This window comes from Aquarana catesbeiana, linkage group LG04, assembly GCF_042186555.1.
Source record: "Aquarana catesbeiana isolate 2022-GZ linkage group LG04, ASM4218655v1, whole genome shotgun sequence".
NCBI lineage: Eukaryota > Metazoa > Chordata > Amphibia > Anura > Ranidae > Aquarana > Aquarana catesbeiana.
The window spans coordinates 24,314,902-24,331,211 of NC_133327.1; the positions used below are offsets into that span (position 1 = coordinate 24,314,902).

Here is a 16,310-nt window from a genome sequence, read left to right on the forward strand (position 1 = left end):
TTTATGGACCTTGCTTTGTGCACTGGTGCGCAGTCATGTTGGAACAGGAAGGGTTACCATATTGTCAGCGCCACCTAGTGGCCATTTTTTTTTTACATATTTAATTCAAAGAGGAGAAAAATGCATTATGGCCAAATTGTTCCCAAAAAGTTGGAAGCATGAAATTGTCTGATTTCCAACATCAGTGCCGGACTTCACAAATGCGCTTCTGGAAGAATGGTCAAACATTCCTATAGACACACTCCTAAACCTTGTGGACAGCCTTCCCAGAAGAGTTGAAGCTGTTATAGCTGCAAAAGGTGGGTCAACGCCATATATTGAACCCTACGGACTAAGACCGAGATGCCATTAAAGTTCATGTGTGTGTAAGGGTAGGCGTCACTATACTTTTGGTAATATATCGTATGTAGTTACCATATCGTCAGCGCCATCTAGTGGCCATTTTTTTTTACATATTTAATTCAAAGAGGAGAAAAATGCATTATGGCCACTAGGGGCACTGAGGACATAGGAACTACATGTATTACAGAAAACAAAATGATTTTCTTTCTAAATGTTTGTCACAACCGCACAACAAATGTTTTATAGATAGAACCCTTAGGTCCAGTTTACGCTTCCTTCAAAACATGGCTTTTGGACACGCTTTGTTAAAGCTCTCTGAACGCTAGTCAAAGCTTCTGTCACTAAATAAAATGGTTAGCTTACAGTCCTGTTTACACCTTGCTTTTGCTTGGTGCTTCGATGAGGCTTCAATGGGGCTTTGGTGGAGCTTCGATTGGGCTTCAATGAGCCTTTGGTGGGGCTTCGATGAGGCTTCAATGAGCCTTTGGTGGGGCTTCGATGGGGCTTCAAGCAAGCTTTGCAATAGACTTCTATGGAGGCTTTGAAGACGCTTTGAAGCACAACTAAAGCGACATGGGGTATAATTTTTAAAGAAAAGCCAAGCAAAAGCAAGGTGTAAACAGGACTGTAAGCTAACCATTTTATTTAGTGACAGGAGCTTTGACTAGCATTCAAAGAGCTTTAACAAAGCCTGTTCGAAGCCTTGTTTTGAAGCAAGTGTAAACTAGCCGTTAATGTGTGTTGAAGCCGAAGCAAGTGTGAATGAGCCCTTAGTTTGGATTGTTGGGTGAATATGAGTTACATGCAAAAATAATATTGACTGTCTCTTCAGTGAACTCAGTTTTCTGAGACATCTTTTAGTCTTCATGTTTGCCATAGAGGAGATAAACAACCGAACGGATCTGTTGCCGAACATCACGTTGGGGTACCAGATTTATGACGTGTGTAATATTGAAAGTAAAGCTATACAAAGTGTGCTGGATGTATTATCTGGGATGAAGGATCCAGTTCCAAACTATGACTGTCGCAAGAAGAGTAAAAAAGTCATGTTCGTAGGTCACAAGATGACTTCCCCATCTGTGGCATCGGCAACACTGACCGGAGTCTATGGATATCCTCAGGTAAACCACTCCCTGTCATTAACCTTAAAATTGTGAGTAAAATAACAAACAAACCAGATATTTTAAATGCTTACTTGCATAATTTTCCCATTTGGTATAAACATTTTTTTATTCACTTGCAATGTCTCTTTGAACCTTCTAGGAAAGTTGTCCACTCCAGAATGAGTTGATTCCTTAGCGTAGCCTTCCCTTCCTCCTGCCACACCTTGGCCTCCTGCAGGAGGGTGGAGAAACTATGCTAGCTACCTTGCTGCCCTTGATTTACAGAGACATCATCACTTTACCCATTCAGGGCAAGGTAACCGTGATTCTAAAGTGCTTTCAATACAAACAAGAAAAAAGGAAGTGGGATAGAAAAATTCTAATGCCTTGTACACACGACCGGTTTTCCCCTCGGAATAAACTCTGAAGGTTTTTCCGACGGAATTCCGGAGTGACGTACAACACGTACGACGGCACTAGAAAAAAGGAAGTTCAATAGCCAGTGAGCCACCCTTTGGGCTCCTTCTGCTAATCTAGTGTTTATCTCGTGTTAGTAGAAGTTTGGTGAGAGACGATTCGCGCTTTTCAGACTCCTGCTTTTCAGATCGTTTTACTGCTCTTCAATTTGTGCTTGTGGGGTTTGTATCTGTTCTTCAGTGCATGTAGTCAGTTTGTATCTGTTTTTCAGTGCGTTCTTGTCTGCTCATTTCTGATTTTCAGCTCACTCTTCACAGGCCTTGCTGTTCTTCAGTGCGTTCTGTTCGTTCTGAGCAGCCGACCGTTTTGAAGCCATGATGCGGGTACATACTCGTCGTAGAGTTCGTGCTGTGTGGGGGATTGGTGTTGGGGTTCAAATTCGGACCCAAGTCCAGTCCATGAACAGGGTGGGGAGGAGTTTATGGACCAAGAATTGGTTACTCCAGCGTGACCAATTCTCTCATATGCCTTTGCTGCGTGAGATCCAGGAAAATAATCCTGATGATTTCAGGAATTTTCTCTGGATGACTTACCCCGTTTTTCACCATCTGTTGGCTTTGCTGACCCCTTCTATTATGAAGCAGGACACCTGCATGCGGCAAGCCATCACTCCGGAGCAGAGGCTAGTCGCCACCTTGTGGTACTTGGCGATGAGGAAAAGTCTACAGGACCTCAAGTTCTCTACAGGCATCTACCCCCAGGCTCTGGGGATCATTATTCCAGAGAACTGTTCTGCCATCATTCAGGTCCTGCAGAAGGACTATATTAGGGTAACTTTTCTCCTTTAACATCACATTCAATGTATTTAATGGATGCTAATGTATTGTATTTCATTCATCATTCCCTAATTATCATGATTGTAATATGCTGTGAATGTTCTCTTTATCCTCATGCATGCTGTAATCTTTTAATGCTCCTTTTTTGTCCTTCATGCATATTTGCCTTCACTAACCTCCCCAGCATGCTATCCTGGGTCCATATACATCTAGCCTATTCACTTAACAATGTATTTTGCCAGCTCCATAGTAGTGCTTTACCCTAAACGCCCCCTAAAATGTGTCCAAATGTTATTGTTGTCCTTAAATTCAGGCAGAGTGCCAGAGGCTTTTTTTTGGGGTCCCAAACTCAGCTCGAACCATCCCAAAATTTTTACAATGGGCCATCAGAGGGGGAGAGGAATCTGATAAGTGGGACTTATATTTTTGTCTTTAAATACTCCTTAAAATAAATGTTATACTGATGTTGGCCAAGAATGTTTTTGTGTAATCTGCTTGCAATGTTATGTGCAAAAGTACTAATATTTTTTTGTCTGGTTTGACTCCACAGTTTCCTTCAACGCCACAGGAATGGCAGACTGTGGCCTCCCATTTTGCCGACCGTTGGGACTTTCCCAACTGTGGAGGGGCTATAGATGGGAAGCACATCCACATCGTGCCACCACCCCATTCGGGGTCTTACTATTACAATTCTAAGGGTTTTAATAGTATAGTGTTGATGGCGGTGGTGTCAGCATAATATGAGTTCCTTTATGTGGATGTGGGGAAGAATGGTCAGATGTTGGATGGAGGAGTCTTCGTTCTACCAATGTCCCGAGACTGGTGGCCTGGCATTGCCACCTGCTGCAGACAACGTTGAAGGACTCCCGTTCGTCTTTATTGCTGATGAAGCATTCGGTCTGGGCGAGCACCTGATGAGGCCATTCCCCCAGAAGACCCTCACCCCGGAGAGGAGGATTTTTAACTACCGGCTGGCCAGAGCCAGAAGAGTCGTTGAGAATGCCTTCGGGATAATGGCCAGCCGATTCTGCCTGTTTCTGACAGCAATACATATGGCGGACTACAAAATTAACCACATCTTATTATCCTGCTACATATTGCACAATTTTTTATGGAAAAATGCCCAAAATTATCTTGCCTCAGTTGGGCCTGAGGCCGGACTTCCTGCTGATCCCCTGACGGGCCTGGATACTGGCCGTCCTGGCTTGGCACCCCAAAGCACTCGTGAAGTTTGCCAGAAATATGTCAATTATTTTACGGGTAGGGGGGCCATTGCTATGCCAGACAATGTCTAAAATTTTTAATAAAAAAACAAATTATCTGATAAAATCTAGAATTTTCTTTATTGCTTGTGTTTCTTTTTAGCTGTCTCCTAGGTTCTCCTAGTGCACTTGTAGTGCCAAATGGATTTTCCTTTAGTAAATAAGCCCCATTGTGACTGTAAACACAAAATTACTTCAAAAACTGGTATTGAGCATTGAAAGAAGAAGCCACACATTTTTGATTAGCAAACTTTTTACTCTGTACACATTCACATGTGCGTTATAAAATTTTGTTGTAAAATATTTTTTCTCAATTTTTTTACATTTTTTTTTTTTTTTTAGAAACAGGCATGTTTCGAAACATAACATACACAACTCTGGAACTTACAAAGTTCAACGTATAAAAACTGAAGGCAATATCAGACATTATAGTGTCAAAAATATCTTGATATTGCCTTCATCAGATGGGGTGATGTCACCCCTGTAAAAACCCCTGTGTTTTAGGGGTGCAACCCCTTCCTCTCACCTACTAGAGTTACGAGGAAGGGGTTGCACCCACAAAACGTGTACATTGATATCCCCTGATGGCAGATAGCACATGTTGACACACCGTGTGCATTTTGAAAATTTGGCTTTTAAAATGTATAAAAAATATTTTCGTTTAGTCAAAAACAATTTAAAATGGTGGGATTTGGAAGATATTTAGATTCTCCCCAACACATCAATCATGTTCTTCATTTGTTGTTCAAGAACATTGAGTTTATTCCTTATGATGTCTACTTCACGATTCCACACCATGATGTACTGGAGTAGGATTTGTGCACTTGCACTTGTGAAATGTTGAGCTTGCTCTTCCACAGCCACCACATCACCTAAAAATTGTTGAGTAAAAACATGTATCGTAAATATGCAGGCATACATATATTACTTGAAGCTGGAGTGTCAGACACTGACCTGTTGTGGTGACAATCTCGCCCACTTCCTCTACCTCTCCTTCTTCCAGATCCTCGGGGTGTGGTGTTGTGCTGAGTTCCCCTTCTTTCTGAGGTGTGGGGTTTCTGGTGTCCTCTGAGTGGTGTCCTCCGAGTCTTTTCTCCCCTATGAGAATGAAACAAAAGGTATACTTAGCACACAGATATTTGGGTCCAGAAATAGGAATATGAAACATTGCTGGGAAGTGGGGTACAATTGTCTGTTTTGGCAGAGTTCCAAGCTGAAGACATGATTTGTTACCCTAAAGCTGGAATACTTACCTTTTTGTGACAATTTTCACACATGGAGACACCCCTAGTATCCACTGGAGTACCTGTGTGGGACACCTTAAAAAGTTTGTTCTTGTGTCCCACACTAGTGCTCCTGAGTCCAGATGTGTAAACAGCTGCTGAGTGTCCGCTCCTTACATTACACTGAATCAAGCTTGCATTTCATTCTAGTTACAAACACATCTAGACAGCAATGTACAAAACGTAATTTTATACAAATAGGCATGACCAAATGTATTTAACCTGTATCTGCCCAAAACATCGTATTTAATGAGCGAACAATGTTTCCTACGACCGATTACTGTGCCCACGAACATGAAAGTCACCACTTTAAACTGTACAAAAGTAAAGAAAAGCATATGGAGCAGCATGCAAGTAATACTAATAGGAACACACGACAAGTACTTACTTTTTAAAAGCACTCTCTTGATTCTTCTATACTGATCCTGCTCCCTCATTTTCAGGTCTGACCAGCGTTTCTTCAATTGCTCCTTGGATCGTCGTACCCCGAAATTCTGCCGCAGACTCTTCACAACTTTAGTCATGATCTTGGCCTTTCTCAAATAAGGTTTGATGTATGGTCCATGCTTCCATCATAGTTGTTCCTCCTCAAGATGTCCACCATCTCCACCATCTCTACAAAGGCCATATTTGAGGCCTTAAATCTTCTCCTCCGGGATCGGGACGTTTCTGGCTCCGGGCTTTCCTCTTCCTCGTTACTGGAATGAACACACACTTGCTGTGTCTCTGCCATGTCGCTCCTACTGCGCGCCGAAAAAGAAGGGGTGGGGAATATTCTAGAAAGAACGTCAGGGGCGGGCGACGTGGGTGGAGTTTCACGCATGCGCAGTGTATATCAAGCTAACACGCATGTTTTGTACGTACGATCTGTATGCGGAGGAAGGACGGAAGTGGCAAGCGTCCTAAACGAAGGTAAAATTTTAACTTGGGCCATCAGTGCTTCAAGATTGAGGCTTTTATTGGGATAAGATTATGAGAGTTTAGGCTGACATTAGTGTTTTTGTCTTGTGTATTGTCTTACAGCAAATATGAATCACTTTAAGGACCCAGAATTCATGGCCAGTTTCACAGACAGGTACAGGGAGATGAGGAATTTGTGGGAGGTGAAACACAGCTTATATTATAATAAACCAGCTAGGAGGTCTACGCTGGAGAAACTTCTGGAATTTGTGAAGACTCGGGTCCCCGATGCAACGATCGTGTTCTTGGAAAAGAAAATTGGGATTTTGAGGAACATGTATAAGAAGGGGCATAATAAGATCCAGAAATCACTCAGATTAGGAGCAGCAGCAGCAGCACAAGTGTATGTACCCAGGCTGTGGTACTTCAACAAACTGCGGTTTCTGGATGACCAGACTGAAACCAGGGAATCACTTTCTACCCTTCCCTGCAGCCTTCCCTCCACCCTTCCCTCAACCCCAGCAGAGGCTGATGAGGAACAAACTGGGCCTTCCATCCTGGAAGAAGTGGATGCGCCCAGCTGGAGTCAGGTATATTATTTTACTACATATTTATTGTCCTAATATTAATAATGTTAACGAGATGTTATAATTGGTAACAAATTAATGATTTAAAAAAAAAAGTGATTTACATATCAATAGACAGTAGTGGCCAAAAATGTTTGGGACAAGAATGAAAAATGCTGGGCTCAAAATGATAGTCTTTTCTATTTATTAACATTCAATTTGCAAGTCATGAGCTAAAAATTGTGTGTGATTAATGAACCAAAAACTAAAACTATGTGCCTTTTTTATACACAGGATGAGCTCAGCCAGGAGGAGGGTCTGGAAAGTGGCAGGCAGAAGGAGGCCGTGCCCAGTGTCAGCCAGGAGGTGGGCAGGCCCAGTGTCAGCCTGGAGTGGACGGGCCCAGTGGCCTCACCCAATCACAGGTGCCTCCCCTCCGCCTTACAACAAAAAGGCCCAGGAAGGGGATGATCATGGAGGAGGCAGCACTGGGCCTCATTAGGAAAGCAAATGATGTCCTCAGAAGCCCCCCCGATGCTGAAGAGGCCTATGGCTGATATCTAGCCACTAAATTGCAGAAGTTGGAGGAGGGCCAACACTTCCTCTGTGAGGGAATTTTTGTTCAGGCCCTTCAGAAGATGTTGAGTGGCCAACTGACTGAGAACTGCCACGTATGTGAGCTCGCCCATCCTCCTCCTCCTCCTCCTGCCACAAGTCCACCACCAGAGCCACAGCCTCCAAGGAAGGCTGCAGGGAAGGGTGCAGGGAAGGGTGCAGGGAAGAGTGGAGGGAAGGCTGCAGTGAAGAGAAGAAAGCGATGGCCTGGATTCAGTCTGGTCTGACAGAAGACGCAGGCTGGTGTAGTACCACAGCCTGGGGACATAGATATCATCTGCTGCTAGTCCTGATCTCTGGGAGACCTGGACCAGATTGGGCTCCAAATTATATGGACTCCTCAAGCTAACAATTTTATTTTCCACAGACTTGATGTCTGCCCTGGGGGCCAAAAGGCTTTGCAAATTCCAAACGTTTCTCCAGCATTGCCTTCCTCTCTAGTTTGTTACCCAGAATAAATGGAGATTTTATTTTTCACAAATACTTGCCTATGTGTTTTTCTACAAAAATGACAGATTGTTTGTGAGTAGGCAGGTACATTTAAAAAATACAATGTCAAATTAACAAGGGACACCAACACCAACCTCCTTGAGGTTAAAAAATACAAGATAATAATGGTGTTGTGGTAACTTGACACAAAAAAAAATCATGGAGATCACTAGAAAATAATTTTTCAATAATCCAAAAAAAGGAGATCTTGATGAAATAAAAAAAAAAAAGAAAAAAGATGACCATAACACATAATTCTAAACATTATTCTGGAGATCTGGCTTAAAAAAAAAAAGATTATTCATGAGATCACGAGAAATAATAAAGAAATAAGTTTGTGAGAACTCTGTCTGAATATTAGCAGCAAAACAACTTCATTCTTCTAGCATTGTAAAGCACAAAAGAATGCGCTGCATTAAAAGATCACAGAATGTGCAGCGTGAGGAATGTGCTATCTCCATTACGAACGCTAGTTTTACCAGACCGAGCGCTTCCGTTTCATACTTGCTTCAGAGCATGCGTTGTTTTTGGTGCGTCGGAACAGCATACAGACGAGCGGTTTTTACAATAGTAATTTTTTCCGTCGGATAAATATAGAACATGTTCTCTATCTAAGTCCGTCTGAATTTTCAACTGAAAAAGTCCAATGGGGCATACACACGATAGGGAATATACAATGAAAAGCTCCCATCTGACTTTTTCTGTCAAACATTACGACCGTGTGTACGTGGCATAACATGTCCTTCCTACACACATCCTTAACCACTTCAATACCAGCCACTTTTACCCCCTTCCTGCCCAGGCCAATTTTCACCTTTTTGCGCTGTCGCACTTTGAATGACAATTGTGCGGTCATGCAACAATGTACCGATATGCAATTTTTATCATTTTGTTCACACAAATAGAGCTTTCTTTTGGTGGTAGTTTGCAAATAAATAATATTTCTTCATAAATTTAGATCAAAATGTATTCTACTACATGTCTTTCGTGCAAATAATCCAAATCAGTGTATATTATTTAGTCTGTAGGAAAGTTAGAGTCCATAAACTACGGTATATACAGTATATATATGAAAATTGATCACTCCTGATGTACTGATACATTTTTTGAAACCCCAAAATGCCAGGACAGTACAAGAATCCACAAATGACCCCTTTTTGAAATGTAGACAATCCAAGTTATTTAAGAGGCATGGCAAGTTTTTTGAAGTTGTGATTTTTTTTGTCATAATTTTTTGAAAAATTAAGAAATTATTATTATTATTTTTTTTAACAGACTGTCACCAGTGCAGTACAGCGTCATCGTATAACTGGTGACAGTATGAAAAAAAAAAAAAAAATTTTTAGTATTTTTTATTTTAAATTATATATTTTTTCCTTATTTTACAATTTTTTTAACACTTTGACCAGAGCAATATAATTTTACCATAGTGACATTGCACTATGATGGGGAAGTGATCAGTATTTTTTTTTTTACACATTATGTTTGCTTATAGCAGTGAATTCCATTGATCGCCCCCTAGTGTTAACCCCTTCCCTGCCAGTGTCATTTATACATTGATCAGTGCAATTTAAAGCACTGATCAATGTAATAATGTCACTGGTCCCCAAAAAGTGTAATTTGAGGTCAGATCTGCCCGCTGCAATGTCGTAGTCCCGCTAACAATTGCAGATCGCCGCCATTACCAGTAAATAAATAAATGTCCATAAATCTATCCCGTAGTTTGTAGACGTGATAACTTTTGCGCAAACCAATCAATATACGCTTATTGTCATTTTTTTTTACCAAAAGTATGTAGAAGAATACATATTGGCCTAATTTCATGACAAAATTACCGTAGTTTTTTTACATTTTTTTGGGATATGTATTATAGCAAATAGTAAAAAATATTGTTGTTTTTTTTTCAAAATTGGCAGTCTTTTTTTGTTTATAGCGCAAAAAATAAAAACCGCAGAGGTGATCAAATACCACCAAAAGAAATTTCTATTTGTGGGAAAAAAAGGACATAAATTTTGTTTGGGTACAACGTCGTACAACCACGCATTTAATAAATAACCGCTAGTGCATTCCCAGTGACTTACTTTTTATGAGGAGGGTGCAGAAGTTCGTCCAAAACTGGTTTTTGGAAAGCCATTATTGGGATCCTTATTATATCCAGCCGTCTTGTAGAGGATGTGTGGCAGCTTGGGTTAATGGAGGACTGGAACCCTTTCACTCTGACACTGTGAATGCACTGTTATTTACTAAATGCATAAGAAAAATGTAAGTTGCTTGGCAGATACTCTGTCCATTTATAATAAATGTGATATCTGTATGTAGCCCATAACACCGTTACTTTAATTCCCCTTAGATTGTGATACAATTTTCCCTGATGAAGACTCTCTTGAATAATATATGTTGAAACGCGTCGGAATTCTGCTACTTGACGCCACCTTTTTTGCACTGGTGGTGATTGTTTCTTGTAGTAAGCTGTATAACTTTCTATTATTCTTTTCAAATATGCATTGTGTCTTTTAATATTATATATTGTCTACATCATGAAGCTCAATTAATTAATGTTTGTTCTATGTAGTTATATTAATAATAAATGAATTTTTTACTCAATGCAATTGTTTAATTGCCCTAAAAATCCCAAACTAGAGGTTTGTGCAATTTTTGGAATATTATATGGGATGATGGCAATAACACATCCAACCATTTGAGTCAATTATATTCTTTAGCTTTCAATGGGGTTGCCTCCCGCAGCTAATTACTGGGATCCCCCACTGAAGTTCATGCATGTATTCACAAATGGTCCCATTCGTTAGTGTGAATGGAACCTAATAAATACTGAAGCTCCAATAGAGCTCTAATGGATGGCAGGCTCAGGGTGGAATATTGAACCATAGAGCAAACAGACAAACCAGGCCTGCACAAAATGAAACTCTTGGGCTGGTACACTTGGCTTTTATATCTCACAAAACAATATCAATCAAGACAGACATCTGGTATGTTGTACACATTACTATATGCATAGATAATATGCATCCATAAGGCTACACTCTGATGCCCCGTACACACGGTCGGACTTTGTTCGGACATTCCGACAACAAAATCCTAGGATTTTTTCCGACGGATGTTGGCTCAAACTTGTCTTGCATACACACGGTCATACAAAGTTGTCGGAAAATCCGATCGTTCTAAACGCGGTGACGTAAAACACGTACGTCGGGACTATAAACGGGGCAGTGGCCAATAGCTTTCATCTCTTTATTTATTCTGAGCATGCGTGGCACTTTGTCCGTCGGATTTGTGTACACACGATCGGAATTTCCGACAACGGATTTTGTTGTCGGAAAATTTTATATCCTGCTTTCAAACTTTGCGTGTCGGAAAATCCGATGGAAAATGTGTGATGGAGCCTACACACGGTCGGAATTTCCGACAACAAGGTCCTATCACACATTTTCCGTGGGAAAATCCGACCGTGTGTACGGGGCATGAGATATTCACTGATATCCAAAAAAAAAAACAGCCACCAATGGCTACAAGAAGGTTTTTTGACTACTCCTAAACTTACCAATCTGATGTTTGATTACAGATTAGCTATGGAGCTATGGATTCAGTCTTTATTAATAAGTTCCGCTTTCCCTCATTTTACCGCACAGTCCCTGATGAGAGACATCAGTTTAACGCCATCATCCTTCTACTGAAACATTTTGGCTGGAATTGGGTGGGCATTGTGTCTTCACAGGACCATGAGAGTGAAAGAGTCATTACAGAGCTGAATAGTCTACTGATGCAGAATGAGATCTGTGTTGCGTTTACTATCACTATCAATGGACATATTGCACCTTATCATAATTTAAAAACTATGTACAGAATTTTACAAGCTACCAGCAGTGTTATAATAATTTATGGTACTGTAGAAAGCACATATCTTTCCGATGTCATTCATTTTACTTCCAAGGAAAGGAACATTTTCATATTGTTTGGGACTTTTCAGTTATATGTTAACTTAAAAACCGGCATTACTCTTAATGGTTCTCTGATGGTCAGTTTGCACAGCGGGAACATTCCAGGACTGAAGGATTACCTGCTCAATGTGAACCCTGAGAAATATCCTGACAACCCCATATTACTGAATGTTTGGAGACAACAATTCTCCTGTGTGCCTGAATCTCTTCTGAATTTCTCAGAATTTACAGAACTTCCTTGTGGAGAGTCTCATAGTTTTCAATCTGTGGATCTATTTGAATATGATGTGGAAAGTTTCCGCTTCTCTTTCAATGTGTACGCTGCAGTTTACACTCTGGCACATGCTCTGCATGATACATATTTATACAAGGAAGGGAATGTCTTTAAATCAGAAATCTCCAACCGGCAGATGTGGCAGGTAGGGCATATGTTTGGTGGAATATCACACTACAATCTCCTTGCTAGGTTTTATATTCTTAAAACCTCCTATTGATCCTTTGTATTCCAGATGTACAAAATAGTGTCAAGACAGCATGCAAGCACTGAAATATGCAGCAAATAAACATTACTCTGCCTGCAGTGTATCAGCTGTGGTAAAACCACGTGCATGAGAACACATGCAACTCTACACCACAGACAATGACACTTTCATTCTCATCCTGCATTTTCTATGGGATTCCATTCAGAAAATGTGCCTGTCAAAAAGCATAGGATTTTTTACTGAAAAAGCCAGATGCTATCTCCCTTGCTATGGAGGGACACCCCCACTTGTGTAAGTGGGGGAACATTTGCAAGCATTTGCAGAAGCATGGCGATGGCTATTATGCAATGTATGTGTTCATTGTATGATTGCTCTCGTTTGTACGTTATCATGCCAGTTCTAGAGGATGAAGGGTTCTGAGGTTCTGCTTAAGCCTTGTTACTTTTTCAAAGCCGAGCGATGAGGTTCATCTAACAGTGAAATGTCAAAGGGAGCAAGCACATGGAGTAGTGGCATTTCAGGGGTGTTTTTTTTTTCTGGCATCATAGGACAAAGGTATACTACCTAAATGCCCCAATCTTTGTTTCTTCTCTCCAGAGGTTCTTTTTCTTAAAGTGTAGGATTTGCATTTTTGGTTTGTGGTCTGGGCCCTGACCCACAAGTCCAGGTTTTCCCTGGCTTGGGTGGTGCCCCAAGCAGTTTGGTGTGCACACGTGCCCCCTTCTCTGTTCAGGGCCATCCATACATGGGACAGACGCCCTCCCTGACAGCCTGTCCACAAATCCAGAAAGGTTGACGATGGTCTTTTTTTGGGCCTTTTTAAGGGTGCCTATTTGGAGGTACCTGAACAAGCTGCTGCTCAGGGAGCAGTCTTTTCAGCATCTGGAGCACAATGCATCTCTGATAATGTACTCTCTGGAGAGGTTGAATGGTTCTTATTCTATAGAGTTTGGCATTGGTGCCAGCATTGGGTACCTGGGCCTGCTCCTGGACATGGTCCAGGTTAAGCTGGCTCTTTCTAAAAAAGATGCCTGTCTTAGAGGAATCAGGTGTCATCTTTTATTCGGAATGCTAAGGTATCTCTTAAATAATCTTGGCATGAGAAGATTGTGGAAGAATGTTGCCTCGTATGAGACAGTGTGTTTTCCAGAACTATACAACAGAATTTTCGGTTGGCATGGGGCAGGAGGAGGCTCAAATGTCCTTACATTCCAGTGATTATGGTCTAGACTGGTGGATGTCTCTTCTAAAGTTGGAGACAGAGAGATCTTTTCTTACTTTTACAGGACATCCAGGACATTAAGAGACTGGATAGATAGCAGTGGATCCTTGCAACATCGTGGGATCAGTTCTCCCTGAAATAGGTATTTTTTCTACTGTACAGTTCTTCCATATCTGCATTCACAGGATCTGGGTGAAAAAAAAGCTGGGGTTTATCATTACACCAGCTTGCCCCAGGAGAAAATGGTATTGTGGTCTTCCTCTCTTCCTTACATTTGCTGGCTTGGACAGCAGGGCTTTCGAAGAGATTGAGTTGAGAGATGAGGAAGTGCCTGATTCAGTCATCCTTATGCTTTTTAGAGCTAGGATAGCTGCTTCGGGGGAACTCAGTGTTGAAGAACTACAAGAGGCAGTTGTAGTGGATCTGAAAGGACTGTTACGTTTTGAGTTAGGAATTGTTAAAGACTCGTACCATAGGAGGAGACGGTATTCCTGCATGTGCAGAAGTGACACTTTGCTGGGGTCTTTCCCTGCACGGCTGTCTTCCTACTGAAGTCTCTGAGTCTGCCAATTGAATCTATAACTACTTAAAGCGGAGTTCCACCCAAATGGAACTTCCACTTTAACTGAAGGTGACCCCCTCACATGCCACATTTGGCATGTCATTTTTTTTTTTTGGGGCGGGGGGAGCAGAAACCATCTTTTTAGATTGTTTCAGCTCCCTCTTCCTCCTGGCACTCCGAAGCGCCAGAAGGGAGATTACCTCTCCCCCCTCTCTCTCGCAATCATCTGGGGCATGTCACAGGTCCCAGATGATTGCCCAGCCAGTCACAGCGCACAGTGCGTGCCCAGCTGTGAATCCACAGCTGTGCGCCCACAGTGCCAATACCGGTGCCGCAGAGCGAAGGGGCAGACGAGCGGGGCTTCGTTCCTCGCATCGCTGGACCCTGGGACAGGTAAGTGTCCGATTATTAAAGGTCAGCAGTTGCAGTATTTGTAGCTGCTGACTTAAAATTTTTTTTTAAGCGGAACTCTGCTTTAAGGATGTCCTGGCCCTAACCCTCTTTCCCCCAAAAATACAAAAAGGACTGTCAAAAGAAATACTTACATCCAAGAAGTGTCTGGTACCCAATGACTTTCACCATCTTTGCACCCACTATGCCTCACAACCCACTACATATTGAAGGATGTCAGCTATCTTTGGCTTTGGAGGTTCTCCTTAGACTGGATGAGGCCGGAGACCTTGTTACATTAGTGTTTCGCTAAAAATTTACATAATTAATTCATTTCTCCAACTAGCTATAAAATCAATACTGAATCCTGTGATGTCATGTGGCGAGTGGATTGAACCACAGCACCCAGTGGGGGACCAAACATCCAACATACCTGGAAGTGTGTTGGCTATTGAGTTTCTGCAACTTTAGCATACATTTACAGTAAATCAACCCCTGACAGAGAAGTACAGTGCCTTGAAAAAAGTATTCATATCCCTTGACATTTTCCACATTTTGTCTAGTTTAACCAAAAACATAACTGTATTTTATTGGGATTTTATGTGATAGACCAACACAAAGTGGCACATTATTGTGAAGTGGAAGGAAAATGGCAAATGGATTTCAATTTTTTTTTACAAATAAATACCTAAAAATTGTGGCGTGCATTTGTATTCAGCCTCCTTTATTCTGATACCCCTAACTAAAATCCAGTGGAACCAATTGCCTTCAGAAGTCACCTAATTAGTAAATAAAGTCCACCTGTGTGTAATTTAATCTCAGTATAAATACAGCTGTTCTGTGGAGCCCTTAGAGGTTTGTTAGAAAACCTTAGTGAACAAACAACATCATGAAGGCCAAGGAACACACCAGACAAGTCAGGGATAAAGTAGTGGAGAAGTTTTAAGCAGGGTTAGGTTATAAAAAAAATTTCCTAAGCTTTGAACGTCTCAAAACGCACTGTTCAATCCATCATCCAAAAATGCAAAGAGTGTGGCACAACTGCAAACCTACCAAGACATAGCCGTTCACCTAAACTGACAGGCCGGGCAAACTGACAGGTGGGCAAGGAGAGCATTAATCAGAGAAGCAGCCAAGAGGCCCATGGTAACTCTGGAGGAGCTGCAGATATCCAAAGTTCAGGTGGGAGAATCTGTCCACAGGACAACTTTTAGTTGTGCAACTCCACAAATCTGGCCTTTATGGAAGAGTGTCAAGAAGAAAGCCATTGTTGAAAGAAAGCCATATAACGTCCCGTTTGCAGTTTGCAAGAAGCCATGTGGAGGACACAGCAAACGTGAAAGAAGTTGCTCTGGTCAGATGAGACAAAAATGTAACCTTTTGGCCTAAAAGCAAAACACTATGTGTGGTGGAAAACTAAGACTGCACATAACCCTGAACACACCATCTCCACTGTGAAACAAGTGGTGAAAGAATCATGTTGTGGGGATGCTTTTCTTCAGCAGGGGCAGGGAAGCTGGTCCGAGTCGATGGGAAGATGGATGGAGCCAAATACAGGGCAATCTTAGAAGAAAACCCATTATGTGACGTACACACGAGCAGACTTTTCCACCGGACTGGTCCGATGGACCGAATCCGGCGAACATTCCCACCATGTGTGGGCTTCATCGGACTTCCAACGGACATTTCGGTTGAAAATCTGCCGGACTTTAGCTTTGAAACATGCTTCAAATCTTTCCGCCGGAACTCCGCCGTACCCATTTCCTATCGGGAAGCCGTTCGTCTGTATGTTGGTCCGACGGGCCAAATATGATGCAAGGGCAGCTACAGCACCTGCCTGCGAGAATGTTTCCAGCGCGATCCTATCGCGCTGGTTCTCGGTGAC

At 41.8% G+C, this 16,310-nt stretch overlaps 1 protein-coding gene across 1 annotated transcript in view; it reads left to right on the plus strand.

Annotated features, from left to right (window-relative positions):
• The first annotated feature begins 1,208 nt into the window (after positions 1-1,208).
• LOC141141133 (vomeronasal type-2 receptor 26-like) overlaps positions 1,209-16,310 on the plus strand; it is a 59,149-nt gene continuing 44,047 nt past the window's right edge. Inside the window, exons 1-2 of the mRNA XM_073628838.1 lie at positions 1,209-1,463; positions 11,394-12,188. Coding sequence (XP_073484939.1) covers positions 1,209-1,463; positions 11,394-12,188 — 1,050 coding nt within the window. The remainder of the gene's footprint in view (positions 1,464-11,393; positions 12,189-16,310) is intronic.